Below are 14,693 nucleotides of genomic sequence, written 5' to 3' on the forward strand. Positions count from 1 at the left end.
CCAATACCTTGTCCTAATCCATCATCCATTCAGGAGCATCAAGGGAAATCCAAGTGTGATTTATCCTCAGCAAATCTATTATCCCACCCCACCCTGCCTGGAGCAGCCCCGGCATTCCTGAAATTGTTGCCTCCATGCCACTAAAGAGTCTTTAGAATGTTCTGGCTAAATATAACCTTTTTCAGATAACACCTGCCTGGGGGCACAAGCCTCCCTCTGGAAGCCAGCCACTCTCTTTAGCCTTTTGGTTAAGTCTGCAAGCCAATATGCCACTGCGTTTACAGACTGCATGTATGTGCACACATGCGACCCTTGCTTTGCTTCCAAGATCAAATGGAGCTTTGGTCCTTAGAGTCTGGCTCCATTAAAGTGCTGGATTCGATTTCTCTTTACAGTGACAAAGCACCTTCTTATTTCACTTACTGCAGCAGAGGGAAAATGCACAGTGGCCATCCAGACATTGCTAAGGTGACTTGTGCAGCACCTAATCGCATCACTTAATGTTTTTAAAATGAAGTACTGTAGAACTTTCCCAGGCATTCTGCTAGAGTTTACACCTCTCCTAAGGAAACAATGTAAAATATCTTGGGGTAAAAGGGAGCGTAGACCTGAACTGTTCAAAACTAGTGGCAGAGATAAATAAGAATGCAAGGACATTTTACATGCCATAAACCAAGTTCATGCATCATCAGTCAAAAGGAATGTGGGAATCTGTAACTAGTCCTATAAAGGAATCCTTAATTGGACGTTATAATAAGGTTAGTAAATTATTAAATACCTTTCCTGTCCAGTTTTTCACAACAAAATAGGTCTGTGTGCATTTTAGATGGATTAAACATACATGCCCTTCTGCCTTCCTTCAGATGATTGTAGCATGCTCTCTTAAATGTGTGATGCCTGCTCTGGAGTGGCACTTCACACATAATGTTACCTTGTAGGCAAAGAAAAGGCAGTGTGTCTGTTTTAGAGCATTTGGCAAAGCTATGAACTACAGTGAGATCCCAATGTATATCCCTCTGTCAAAATTAAGCACATGTAGCAGCCACTAGATACATAGCTTTCCTAAACCTTAATCAGAACTGACCAAATCAGAGCTTCTGCTCTTGTTAGCATGAGATTGGGGGGGGGGGGGAGGATTTCTGTTTTGTACTATAGCTCCCCAAATTTCCCAGGCTCCACAGCCTGACTCAGATGTGCCCACAGCAGTTAAATATATCAAATATAATAATTAATCTAATTAATTTCCCCTAAATCTAATAATTAATCCCAAGTAGTGTAGGCCTATTGGCTCAATGCCAAGTTGAGAAATAACTTACCTATATAAGTCCCATTGATTCAAGGGATCTATTCCAGGTGGGTGTAACAATTGGATGTAGCGCTTTGAGGTAGAGCTTAATTCTCCAACATTATCCTCCCCACCACTGATACACCTCTGAAAAGATGAAGATTTTTTGCTGCCCTGAGTAGTGCAACAAATGGACTCCTCCCCCAGTTCAAAGTGTGGAATAAGGTAATCATGTTATTCTGGCACAAGAAGACAATCTCCCAAGTGTGCCGTCCTATTCCCATTTCCCCTTACCAGCATAGGTAATGGTGAAACATAATAGGAGTCATCTGGAAGGCTGTGTTTCCCCATATCTGCTCTAACTGCTCTCTACCCAAGGAATTCACAGCTGGTGCAACAGTTTCAGTTACTGCGTGGTACACCATGCATGCAGACTGGTCTTCCATCAGTGCCACAGCTGGGTCAAAACAGCACTCCCAGATGAGGGTATTGATCTTTTTAGGTGGTTCAAGCCCATCTAGAACAGACTGGTCATCACATGGAGACCACAACCAAGAGACTAGGAATGGGAAGGGCAACAATGAAAAACTAGACAAGATACTAAAGAGTAAAGATGAGTACCAAACTGAGCACCAAAGGTAGAATTTTCCAAGCCGTTGTATTCCATGTCACCATGTATGGCCGTGAAAGCTGGGCAGTGAAACAAACGGATAAGAAGAAAATGAGCTCATTCGAGATGTGGTTCTGGAGAAGAGTGCTGAGGATACTGTGGACAACCAAAAAGACAAACAAATGGGTCCTAGAACAGATTAAGTCTGAAATCTCTCTGGAAGCCAAGATGATCAAAATGAGGCTGTATTTGGTCACTTCATGAGAAAGCACAACTCATTAGAAAAGACAATGATGCTAGAAAAGGTAGAGAGTAGCAGAAAGAAAGACCTCACACCAGATGGATAGACTCAAACAGGAAGGTCACAGGTATGAATGTACAGGACCTAAGCAGAGCAGTGGGGGACAGTGGGTTTGGAGATGTTTCATCCACAGGGTCACCATGAATTGAGGTTGAGTCAAGGGCAATTAACAACAAACAACAAAACACTGATTATTCAAGTGTAATTATTCAAATGTAATATATACTTCTTTGACTGCCATGACTACAATGGGCCCTTGGTATCCACTGGGGTTTGGTTCCAGGTCCTCTCGTGGATACCAAAACCCGTGGATGTTTAAGTCCCATTAAATAGAATGCGTATTAAAATGGTTTCCCTTGTATAAAATGTAATTTACTGTATGTATGTGTGTGTAGACACATGCACGCACACACACACATATGTATAATATTTTCAAGCCACGGATGCTTGAATTCGTGGGTAAAGAATCTGTGGATTTGAAGGGCTGACTGTATATGCTATGGAATGCTGGAATTTGTAACTTGGAGAGGCACTATAGCTCCCTGGGCACTGGATTCTAAGTAACTCATTAAACTACAAATCCTGGGATTCTATAGAATAGAGCCATGAAAATTAAAGTATTGTAGTATGAAACTGCTAAGTCTGTAGTGTGAATCCACCCTTGATCTATAGGACTGAAGACCACTCTTCTACCTAAATACAAATCAGGAATGAGCACAGGTACAAAATTTCTCACAGACATCTGAACATGTGTACTGACGGTATGAACACCCCTAGAGAGCTACATTTTAGGATAATGGAAGGGACTGACAGACAAGAACATGTGGGAGTGGAAAGGAAATATTAATTCTTCTCTTTAAATTTTCCCTCTTATGTTTCCTCACACATTCCTTCTGGCCCTGTTTACAGCCTTCCCAGGCCCATCTGTCTCCAACTGTTTTTGGATGCTGCACTAGATGGTTATTTTGTCTGAATCTGATGCAACAATGTGGTTTTGACAAAGGATTAAATAAATCCATATCATTCTTACATCCACACCTATTACAAGTAAGAAAGGAGATTCCACCTTCATAGGGTCATAGCATCACAGAGTTGGAAGGGCCTTACAGACCATCAGATCCAACTCCCTGCTCAATGCAGGATCTGAAGCAGGTAGCTGTCCAGTCTTTTTGAAGACACCCAGAGAAGGAGACCTCACCACCTCTGTTGGCAATTGGTCCCACTGGTTCCAAACTATTCTTACTATCAATGAGTTCCTTCTAATGTTCAATAAAAATCTACCCTTGTATAATTTAAATCCATCAGACCTGGTCCTACACTCTGGAGTAGCAGAGAATGTGCCTGACCCTCCTCTCTGCACTCTTTAAATATCTCAAGGGCTGTCACAACCATGTCACCCCTCAGTCTTCTCTTCCTTATGCTGAACATACCCAGTTCCTTTCACCTCTCCTCACGTTTTGTTCCCCGCATTTCTTATGATCCTCTTTGCCCTTTTCTGAATCTGTTTAAACTTGTCTATATCTTTCTTAAAATGAGGCACCCAGAACGGAATGCAGGACTCCAGATGAGGGCTGACAAGCACAGAATATAATAGGAATATTACTTCCTTAACATAAGGAAGAATTTCCTGATGTTATGAGTTGTTCTGATAGTGAAATGGACTGCCACAAAAGGCAGTTGACCTTCCTTCGCTGGAGGTCTTTAAGCAGAGGTTGGATAGCTATCTCTCAGGAGTGCTTTAGCTGTGTATTACTGCATATCAGGGGTGAGACTATTATTATTGTTGTTGTTATTTTCTTATATCCCACTTTTATCCCAACATAGGGACTCAAAGCAGCTGAACTAGATGGTTCAGACTAAATAATAATAATAATAATAATAATAATAATAATAATATAACATAATAATAATATTAATAATAATAATAATAATAATAATAATAATAATAATGGCCCTCATTGTTCCCTCCAGCTCTAGGGCCCCTTCAGTAAGCTAGCTCAAACCAAAAATCAATGAAATTCTCAGGAAGAGAATTAACTGGTGTCTTACTCAGTGAAACGAAGAAAAAAATGTTAAGAAAAAGCAACATGGGATATACAGTGAATGAAATAAAACATGTATGTGAGAGTCAGGGTGACTCAGCAGAAGCAATTAGAAGCCACACAGGTGTAAAAGGTAATGTAATTAGCAAGTCCTAAATGCCAAGGACAGAAATGCAAAGTGGATAATTGAACACACCTGAGAATTGTTAAGTGGTCAAGGTGAGATGATGAAATCATTAATTATGGGATGAAACAAGAGAACCAATGAAAATGGTTGTACATGCCCACTGGGTGGAAACAGACAAGAGTGGGTGGTATCTTGCAATGACTATAATAATGGCTATGAATCCCAATGTATTTTGTGGGTAGTTGAGGAGTATTGGAGCAGTGTGGAGTTGTGTTGGATAGTTTTGGAGCTGTATATAGTAGAATAAAGTAGATCTTTTATATAAGACTACTGAGTTGTCTGGTGTCTTGGGTGAAGATACAAGAGCCAGCAGGAACCTGGAGAAGTGTGAAGACTTCTGTGGAAGCAAGAGTGAGAAGGCTTGGAGAGTTTGTCAGGGTCTTCAGCCTATTCTCTGAAACTCTGCTGCTTTAGAGCAAAGCTTTATCCACTGGCCAAAACTGGTCAGCGCCGGTGCGTAACAAGGTGGTGAGTTAGAGCCAGAGGTGAAGAGCTACAACTCCCATCATCCCTGACAAAAAAATGATTGTCTTTGCAGCTTTCCAGAGAAAGCCAGTATATTACAGTGGTCTGAGTGATGGACAAGAACTCCAGGAGTCCAGGGTTTGAATCTCTTCTCAGCCAAAGAAATGCATGGAATGACCTTTCTCAGCCTGAGAGGTCACACTTTCTCAGCCTGAGATGAAGGCAATGGCAAACACCCCGAATGCATTTTGTAGAGAGGTGGGATATCAATAAATTTTATTATTATTATTATTATTATTATTATTATTATTATTATTATTATTATTATTATTACATCCTCTGCCAAAAGATAGACAGACAGACAATAAGTTTGCCTTATGAGTACCATAACTTGGTGACACAACAATAGGAAACTCCTTTGTTAAGGCCAGGCTGTGTGTGAGTCTCATTTCATTCAGGACAGGAGCCCTCCTTGAGCCCATTAATCTGCTCCCTTACCTGCATCTTCATGGATCCACCTGCTTCCCAGGGGTCAGAGAGTTAGAGCTACAATCTGCCCAGTCAAAGCAACCAACGTTGTTTTGTGGCAGGCAGAAAATGCCAGCACATTTGAACACTTTCTGCCAGGTCTGCCTGTTAAAGGACTAGAAACTCTCTTCTTCCCTTACAGAAAAATATTTTTTCCTACTCTCCTGTTATGCAGTCCCTTGAGGAATCTCTGAATGTTGCAGAGAAGGATCTAGGTTGGTCATGTTCCAGGCTGTAGCATAACTAGGTGGAAGACACTAGTAACCTCCCATGGGTCTCATCCATTAAGGCCTGAACAAACAATGCACAACTGTCCTATAATATATCCAGAACTTGGTAACAGGCAGAGTGAAGTAGTAAACAGCAGATCTTTTGTGTAAATAAAAAGCAACAAATTGGTGTTGTTTTTTTTCCTGTTATGGAGGTGGTGGTAGAATGTTCTGCTTCAAGTGCAAAAATAACTGGCCTGCTACGTACCATGATTTGGAGCCAGGGTTGGGAACTATTGCGGTTCTGGCTCAGAATAGCCATGACCAGCAAACCTATCCTCCCCATAGCTGCACATTACAGGAGGAGTGCAGTAATGGCAAGAAAACTGACTTTCAGAGAAGAGTTTCTCTACCATTCCTTATCTACTAACTGGGGCATCTACTAATTGATTCCTTACCTACTAATTGGGGCTTTGATTGAACTCTGAGAAAGCCCAGATTTCCCTAAAGTACAGACTGAGGAGCCAGAACTGAGGGAAAGCAGCAAGAATAGCTACTGAGCATTTGCAACAGTGAGTTTGTTGCTCTTAGCTCTAAAATGTTCCAGATGTGGTTCTGCCCAGGTACGAGAACCCATGTGTGAACCGCAGAGGCCATGAAGGTACTATCTAGTTTCACTAGAACAGGGCTAGTGATGGACCAGTGCCACTCCACGGCAAGTTTCCAGAAAAGAACAAAACAGTGGTAGCCAATAATAATAAATAATAAATAATAATAAACTGTTTATTTATAGCCTGCTTTTCCTTGACAGATCAAAGCGGGTTACACAGAAGTACACAGATGTACACTTTACAAACAGTAATCACATAAAGATCCAAATCAATATATAACTATTAAAAACAGTGTTAAAAGTACAAGATTAAAACCACACAATAACTAGCTTAAAGTGCTGGTGCAATGGGGAGTGAGCAGATATTACAGCATCTGGGGGAAAGCCTGTTGGAAGAGGAAGGTTTTTAACCTCTTCCTAAATAGGTCAAGGGAGGTAGCCGAGCGGAGCTCACCAGGAAGAGAGTTCCAAAGCTGCGGGGCCGAGATAGAAAACGCCCTCTGTGCAGTCACAGAATATTTTGTGTCTGGAACCCTCAACAATTGCTTCCCGGCCAACCTGAGAGCGCGGGGCAGATTATATGGAGAGAGACGGTCCTCCAAGTACCCTGGGCCCAAGCCATTTAGGGCTTTATAGGTAATAACCAACACCTTGTATTGCGCCCGGAAGCGAATGGGCACATAGGCACAAGTCTTATGTCCATTAGTGGGGAAAAAAGTAAATTGTGACTCCCCTATATCAGATTGTTTAAGAAGCACTTGGCTAAAATACATTTTGCAATCTAGTATCCCAACTTGTGCCCTGTTCCTGTTATAGCTGTAGTAATAGAAAGTTGCAAGCCAGCTCCCCTCGTCCTAGTCAAATTGGGATTCTACTCAGTTTTTGTGTAGGTAGAACAGAATACAATTTATCTTCCTTTCCACTAGCCTCACAAAATTTTGCCTGGCAAGTCCTGCAATCCCCATCAGCCCCACCCAGCATGATCAATGGTAAAGGATTGTTGGAGATGTGGTCTGGTATCTCTTTCACCTACAGAGTTACAGTACAGTGGTACCCCGGGATACGAATAGATCGCGTTACGAAATTTCCGGGATACGAAAAAGTTCCATTGGAAAAAACTGTTCCGGGATACGAAGGTTTTTTTCGGGTTACGAATTTTTTTCGGCGCGAAATTCAAACGCGCGGCTTGCCAGCGCTAACGGAAAGCCCTTTTCGGCTTGCGAAATGCATCGGGTTACGAACGCCGCGGCGGAACGAATTAATTTCGTAACCCGAGGGAGCACTGTACTACATTGCCACTCTAATATTCATGGTTCCATCCTGTGGAAAACCAGGGCTTATAGAGTGGGCCCTTGGTATCCACTGGGGTTTGGTCCCAGGACCACCCGTAGATACCAAAATCTGTGGATGCTCAAGTCCCATTAAATACAATTGCATAGTAAAATGGTGTCCCCCATACTAAAATGGCAAAATCAAGCTTTTTTTTTTTTTGGAATTTATATATTTTTGAAATACTTTTAAGCCGTGGATGATGGTTGAGTCTGTGGATAAAGAATCCTTGGGTATGGAGGCCCAACTGTTGTTTGGTCAAAAGCACAAGAGAAGCTCTCTGGTGGAGGACTCTAAACACCCCTCCCTAAACCACAAATACCAGGATTTCATTGCATGAAGCCATAGCATTTAAAGTGGAACCGTACTGCTGTAACTGTGTAATGTAAAAGACCATTTGAAGGCCAAAGGTTTTTCACCCTGGCCCTATCCACTAGCTATCCTTCACTTTCCCAACTCTCCTCTTCCTCCTCTCTTGTGTCCTCCAAGCAGTTTCCACTCCTGCTAAGTCTCCATCGGGTCCTGTTGTGTTGTTCCCGAAGCCAAGTGGAAGGAATGTGCTTGGAGAGCCGGAGCACAGACAGTCGAGATCTCCCTTGTGACAGCTTGACGGTGATTTATCAGCACTGTCATGCCACAGACAAGCCCTCCCAACCTCACGGAGGCTCAAGAAGATGTTCCATGCACCACAGGACTAAGCCGACAGCCAGACGATGGCGGCCCGCCTGCCCCAAATTCCTCTTCTCCCTTTGCTGACCTTTCTTTCGGCATCCCAGGAACGTTAAGCAGAGACAGGGGCAGCTGAGCCAGAGTAACTCACACACCAGCCCAAGCAGTGCAAAACACACTAAGGGCAATGGGATTGTGTGCTCTCATGCTGCTACAGAAGCAGATCACCAATAGTCATGGCAGCCAATGTCACAGGCAATGGTGGGTTGTTTTAGAAGAAATAGCGATTTGGGTGACAGCCAGTGTGGTATAGTGGTTTGTGTGTCATCACTAACATCTCATATTTGGCCAAAGTGCTTAAACATGTGGTGGCTGGGCACTTTGACATTCTTGGAGGAAATAGATTATTTGGACCCATTTTAGTCTGGTTTCAGACAAAGGTATGATACTGAGACAGCCATGGTTGCTTTGACTGATGACCAACGCCAGGAAAGGATTAGGAGTGCTACCCCGTTGCTCTGCCTGGATCTGTCAGTGGCTTTTGACATAACTGATCATGGTATCCTACTGGGCTGATGTTGGCAAATGGGAGTAGGAAGAACTATGTTATAGTGATTCCACTCCTATCTGCAAGGTGGGCTCCAGAGAGTAGCATCAGGATACTCTTGCTCAGCCCCACGGCCATTGTGCTGTGGAGTGCTACAGGGTTCCATCTTGTCTCCCATGCTGTTCAACATCTATATGGGGATGCTAGGGGAGGTCATTAGGAATTTGGTGGCTAGGTGCCATCAATAGTGATGACACAATTTTTCTTTGTCATCTGAGCCAGCTGGGGCTGTGTAGCTGTTGGACAAATGCCTGGATGGGCTGGATGAGGCCCAGAAAATTGGAGCTGAATCTTGAAAAGATGGAGGCTCTATTGGTTGGCAGTTCTTTGGTCTGGAAATTGGGTAAGCCCTGGATGAGTTTGCATTCCTCCTGAAGTACTCCTAGATCCATCTTTGTCACTGAAGATTCAGATAGACTCAGTGGCTCAGAATGCTTCGGAGCAAAAGCAAAACAGGAGAACGAGCTCCATGGTTCTCACAGAGGGCCATTTGTTTTATTTACTACTTTTAAAAGTCCAAAGCATTTAGGACTCTATCAAAGTTGACCTTTAAACAACATTTTCTAGAGTTGTATAAGAGAATCTTCAAAGAACAGGAGAGCATTTGGTCCAGGGCTGTTGATGACAGGGTGATTTGGACTCTCATTCATAAGGTAACAATAAGTCAAAGTTGACTTGACAGCAATTAACAACAAATACTATGTGGAGTGGAACTAATCATGCTGACTGGACATAATGTATTTTACAAGTCTCACACCTCTATTATAGAATCATTTGTTGTTGCTATTGTTGTTGTTAACTGCCCTCAAGACAACCTCGACTCATGGCATCCTGGGATGAGACATCTCCAAGACCCCCCCCCCTGCCCCACAGTGTTTTGCTTAGGTCCTGGAAATGCATACCCATGACCTCCCTAATTGAGTCTATCCTTCTAGCCTGCTGTCCTCCTCTCTACTTCCCTCTACCTTTCTTAACATTATTGTCTTTTCTAATGTCTTCTCATGATGTATGCCAGCCTCAGTTTGATCATCTTGGCTTCCAGGGAGATTTCAGGCTCAATCTGTTTGTTGGCCTTTTTGGCTGTCCATGGTATCTTTAGCACTCTTCTCCAACACCACAAGTCAAGTGAATTTTCTTCTTATCCATTTTCTTCACTGTCCACCTCTCACATCTGTACATGGTGATGGGGAATACAATAGCTTGGACAATTCTAAATTTAGTGCTCAGTTGTGTATCTTTACTCTTTGCCTAGTTCTTTCATAGCTGCTCTTCCCATTCCTAGTCTTATTTCTTGACTGCAATCTCTTTTCTGACTGATGTTTGATCTAACGTACGGGAGCTCTTTTACTATTCTGAGTTCCTTATTGTCTAGGATGAACGTGTGTAGGTCCTCCATGGTTATTATTTTTGTTTTCTTTATGTACAGCATTAAGCCTGCCTTTACACTTTCTTCTTTGGCCTTCCTTAATAATTGTTCCAAGCCTATGATGTTTTCTGCTAGTGGTATTATGTCATCTACATATATTATATTGTTGATATTTGTTTATAGTACCCAGGTATTACTGTATAACAGTACTTCTTTACCTATTCTGTGATTATTACCCCACCAGCCACTTCTGTCCAGGAAGAGGAGGAGCCATTGTTGAGTATCCTTTGGGTTCAGTCAGTCAACCAATGAAAAATCCACCTAAATGTTGCTTTGTCTAGCCCACCTTTTACTCATTTTATTGCAAGGACATCATGGGGATTTTGTCAAGGGCCTTACTGAAATCAAGATATGCTACATCCACAGCATTCTCTTCATCTACCAAGTTTGTGACTCTATCAAAAAGAGATAAGATTTGTCTGGCATGACTTGTTTTTGAGAAACCCATGCTGACTTTTAGCAATCACAGATTCCTTTCTAAGTCTGGTTACAGACTGATCTGCTCTAAAATCTTTCCTGGTATTCATGGCGGGATACAGACCGCCCAAAAAGGGCGGTCTGCTGGCGCCTCCTTTTCTGCCGGCTGGAAGCGGCAGCGGATAAACCATGCGGTTTCCCGCCGGCAAAAAAGAACCCGCAAAAAGTGGGTTCTTTTCCTGGTGCACTTGTGACACCCGAGTGCACCAATGGCGCACTCGTGATGTCACAAGTGCGCTGCAACATGTGGACACTAGGCATCCATTGTGTCAAAATGGCTGTGCCCATGTGTACAGGGCACCACCATTTTGACACCCTCGTCACATGCTAGGGGTGAGGCACATATGGGTGGTGCGCCCTCGGCCAACCCCTAGCATGTGACGAGGGCGCACTTTAGGCCGGTATGTACAGCACCCATGTCAACTTGACTAGACAGTAATTATTTGGGTCCTCTTTTTTCCTTTTTTGAAGATGGGGACAATATTTGGCCACCTCAAGTTTGCTGGGACCTCTCCTGTTCTCCAGGAATTCTCAAAGATAATTTCCAGTGGTTCTGAAATTACTTCTACCAGTTCTTTTGGATGTAGTTCATCTGGCCATGGAGACTTGAATTCATTTATAGTACTGTAGTCACGTATTACTGTACTTCTTCTTTACCTATTCTGTGCTGCATTTCCACTACTACATCATCAGTTCCATTTTCCCCAGGTTGAGCATTGTTCTCCTTCTCAGAGAAGAGTGATACAAAGAAAGAGTCGAGTAGTTCTGCCTTTTCTCTGTTGCCTGTTAGCATTTTGCCATCTTCTCCATACAATGGCCCTACCATTTCCTTGTTTTACCTTTCTCTATGGACTAAAAAAGCCTTTTATTGCTTTTAACCTCTCTAGCAAGCCTGAGCCTGTTTTGTTTTAGCTTTTCTTTCTTCCTACATGAGCTGGCTATTTGTTTAAATTCTTCTTTGGTGATTTCACTCTTTTGCCACTTCTTGCACATGTCCCTTTTCATCTTAGGTCAGTTGAAAGTTCTTTAGACATCTGTCCTGGTTTCTTTAGATGCCTTTCATTTTTCTTCCTCTTTCCTCTTTATCTTTATCATTATTATTATTATTACATTTGGGCCACCTCAGCTCAGAATTCCTGATCATGGCCATGAATTTCACAGACTTGCTTATTATGGCCCTGAATCTTTCATTGGTAAAACATTAAACCAAAAAATGACTGAGATACTGGATACATATGTACACACATGTGTTCTATACAAACACTGCCACATCCTTCTGTTGGTTTTTTTCTTGCACCAGAAAACAATGGAATCCATATAGCAACAGCACAGTTAGTTGCTGGGTCCCAATTTGAGAGGTACATCACCATTGTGTCCACAGCATGACAATGGAGGCAAATAATTCCCCTTCCCAGATATACTTCTACTTGGTGTATGTCTTCCCACATTCTTTGGGTTGCATATTGATGCCTGTTGTGCCCCTTCAGTTCTATCCTGCTAGATATGCTGTGTGTGACACATCAGTGTGTTTACTAAGAAAAACTCACCACCACTCCCTTCCAACTCTCTCTCTTTCAAGGAGGCCTGGCTCCATCTCTGAGCCATCCATCAGTGCTGGGAAAGGGAGTCCCCCTTTCCGGACATCTTGTCAGATTAGCTGCTGGTGAGGATTGTCTCTGAAGCACAGGCCAAGCCAGTTAGTTCAGCATGTTCCATGAAACAGTAATTTATGGAATTGTCATATCCTCTCAAAGGTATTTCAGCCACAGCAGGCCTGGGCATAATCAACTCCAGGAATTTCCATTCAAGGATGCTGGGTTCTCTTAAAAGATTTAACCATTGCAGATGGAGAGGCGAGGGCAATATCTCACAGAAAGACTAATGGTTTCGGTTCCTACCTCTCCTTGAAAAGACATTTTACAAGGGCTGGCTTGAGACCTTTAACTGTTCCAAATGAAACACACCATGCGATTCAGGTGTGTTGGCATAGGGTATCCTACCAATGGAGCAGCGACTTTCCAACTGTGTATGGCTGTAAATAACCCAAGAGATGTGTTACAAAGTGCAGCATCACTAAGGATCCTTTTTTCATTTGCACCCTGAGAATACTCATATCACGGGCGGAAAGAGAATGGAGTGAAATGGAAGTCTGCCATCTCCAGGTGCAGCTATCAATTCTCCGTCACCTTTCAAGCTGGGAAGGATACCAATGAAATCTCAAGGCCAGTCTAATAACCTGTTAGAGAGAAAGAAGTCTGTATCCTGTCTGGGGATCTCGTCAAAATAACTTATGATTTATGGGTAGTTTCTCAATTGAGCCTTTAAGCCCTTCCTGTAGGAAAGACCACTTGTGGGATCTGGAACTGTTTAAAAACACAAGGGTTAACACTTCTAGCCCTCCCTGCTGATGTACATGGTATTCCCCCCTCCCGCCAGCTATTCCAAAGAAGATATAAACAAGGGGGAGGGAGTCATAGTCCCTATAGAATCTGGTCCTGCTCACTAGGGAAGGGATGGGTGCACCTCAGCTCTTCTCCAGTCTCTTTCTCTTCCTGTTGATCCAGACAATTTCTGCCTGGACCACAGAAAAAGGCCGGAGCCTCATGATGCAGGAGTCAAAGACTGGGACCAGAGATGTGCTACGGATGCTGCTAGGTAGGACAACTCCTTGGGAAAGAGTTCCACTGCTGCCACAGGAGGGGTTCGGGGATGGTGGAAGGGAGGTTATTGCATCTGGCTGGCTAGAGAAGTCTGGAATTCAGCAACCTAGGCTGAAATGCCTGCATGAGTATCATTTGTGACCTGAACCTTACTAGAGCTTGTGGAACTACAGGTTGAGTCTCCCTTATCTGAAATGCTTAGGACCAAAAGTGTTTTGCATTTCGGGCTTTTTAGATTTTGAAATATTTGCATATACATAATGACAATCTTGGAGATTGGCCCCAAATCTAAACATGAAATTCATTTATGTTTTGTATACAACTTATACGCATTCACCTGAAGTTAATTTTATATATAGTGTTGTTGTTTTTTTTTAAATAGTTACGTTTCTTCTTTTACCACATTCACATACATAGAGTGTTTTTAATAATTTTGTGTGTATGAAACAAAGTTTGTTTACACTGAACCATCAGAAAGGAAAGGAGTCACTATCTCAACCACCCATGTGGACATTTTTGGAATATTTTGGATTTTGGAATTCTATATAAGGGAGACTCAACATCTATGACTCCCAGAATGGCCATGTTGATGGGAAATTCTGAGAGTTGCAGTCCCTCAAAGCAGCTTTTCTGAGCACTGGACCTCCTTGTAGTAGTTGCAGTAGGGAGCAGGCAGAGTTTATGAGCACCAAGAAAGCAAATCCATACTGTCTCTCTTCCAATGTCGAAGGAGGCGCCCAAAATTGCAATACTGTAGTTGGGTTGCACACAATCATGTGTGATGCAAGTCTTTACTTCAATACTGTATTCACTCCGATTCTCTGGGAAAAACCTCTTACAATCTAGAAAGACCAGACTGGCGGTGACGTCCCGGAGGTCCTTTTCTGTCACCACTCCAAAAAGTTGGAATGACCTGCCAGAAGAGATCCGCCAATTATCCTCACTCGAGGCTTTTAAAAAGGCAACAAAAACCTTTCTCTTCCGGCAGGCCTTCTCCGATTGATAATGTCCAGAACCAACTGAATCCCCCTCTTTTTCTTATTTTTCTTATTTGTGGTTTGTTTTTTTAACTTTGATGTATTGTTATGTACTTTTTAAACATTTTTTACTGTTTAATGTTATAGTTGGGAGGGAGGGTTGGGTCGGGGTCTTGTGGGGCTTGTTGTTTTTATTGTTGTATATTGTATTCATTTTGCTGTTACCCGCCTCAATCCTCAAAGTGGAAGAGGTGGGATATAAATAATAATAATAATAATAATAATAATAATAATAATAATAATAATAATAA

The 14,693-nt window shown here is 42.5% G+C and overlaps 2 protein-coding genes across 3 annotated transcripts in view; one reads left to right on the forward strand and one right to left on the reverse strand.

Moving 5' to 3' along the window:
- The window catches only part of LOC121924343 (adenylate kinase isoenzyme 1), a 37,280-nt gene extending 35,863 nt beyond the window's left edge, over positions 1 to 1,417 (reverse strand). Inside the window, exon 1 of the mRNA XM_042455737.1 lies at positions 1,317 to 1,417. The gene's annotated coding sequence lies outside the window, so the exon portion shown is untranslated. The remainder of the gene's footprint in view (positions 1 to 1,316) is intronic.
- The window catches only part of PSPN (persephin), a 22,170-nt gene that overhangs the window by 3,592 nt on the left and 3,885 nt on the right, over positions 1 to 14,693 (forward strand). Inside the window, exon 2 of one of the 2 annotated variants that reach the window (XM_042455740.1) lies at positions 12,850 to 13,400. The exons of the other annotated variant lie outside the window; for it this stretch is intronic. Within the exon in view, the coding sequence (XP_042311674.1) occupies positions 13,259 to 13,400 (142 nt within the window). The 5' untranslated portion in view covers positions 12,850 to 13,258. The remainder of the gene's footprint in view (positions 1 to 12,849; positions 13,401 to 14,693) is intronic. 2 annotated transcript variants of the gene reach the window in all.

Source organism: Sceloporus undulatus, chromosome 2 (genome assembly GCF_019175285.1).
Source record: "Sceloporus undulatus isolate JIND9_A2432 ecotype Alabama chromosome 2, SceUnd_v1.1, whole genome shotgun sequence".
Taxonomy (NCBI): Eukaryota; Metazoa; Chordata; class Lepidosauria; order Squamata; family Phrynosomatidae; genus Sceloporus; species Sceloporus undulatus.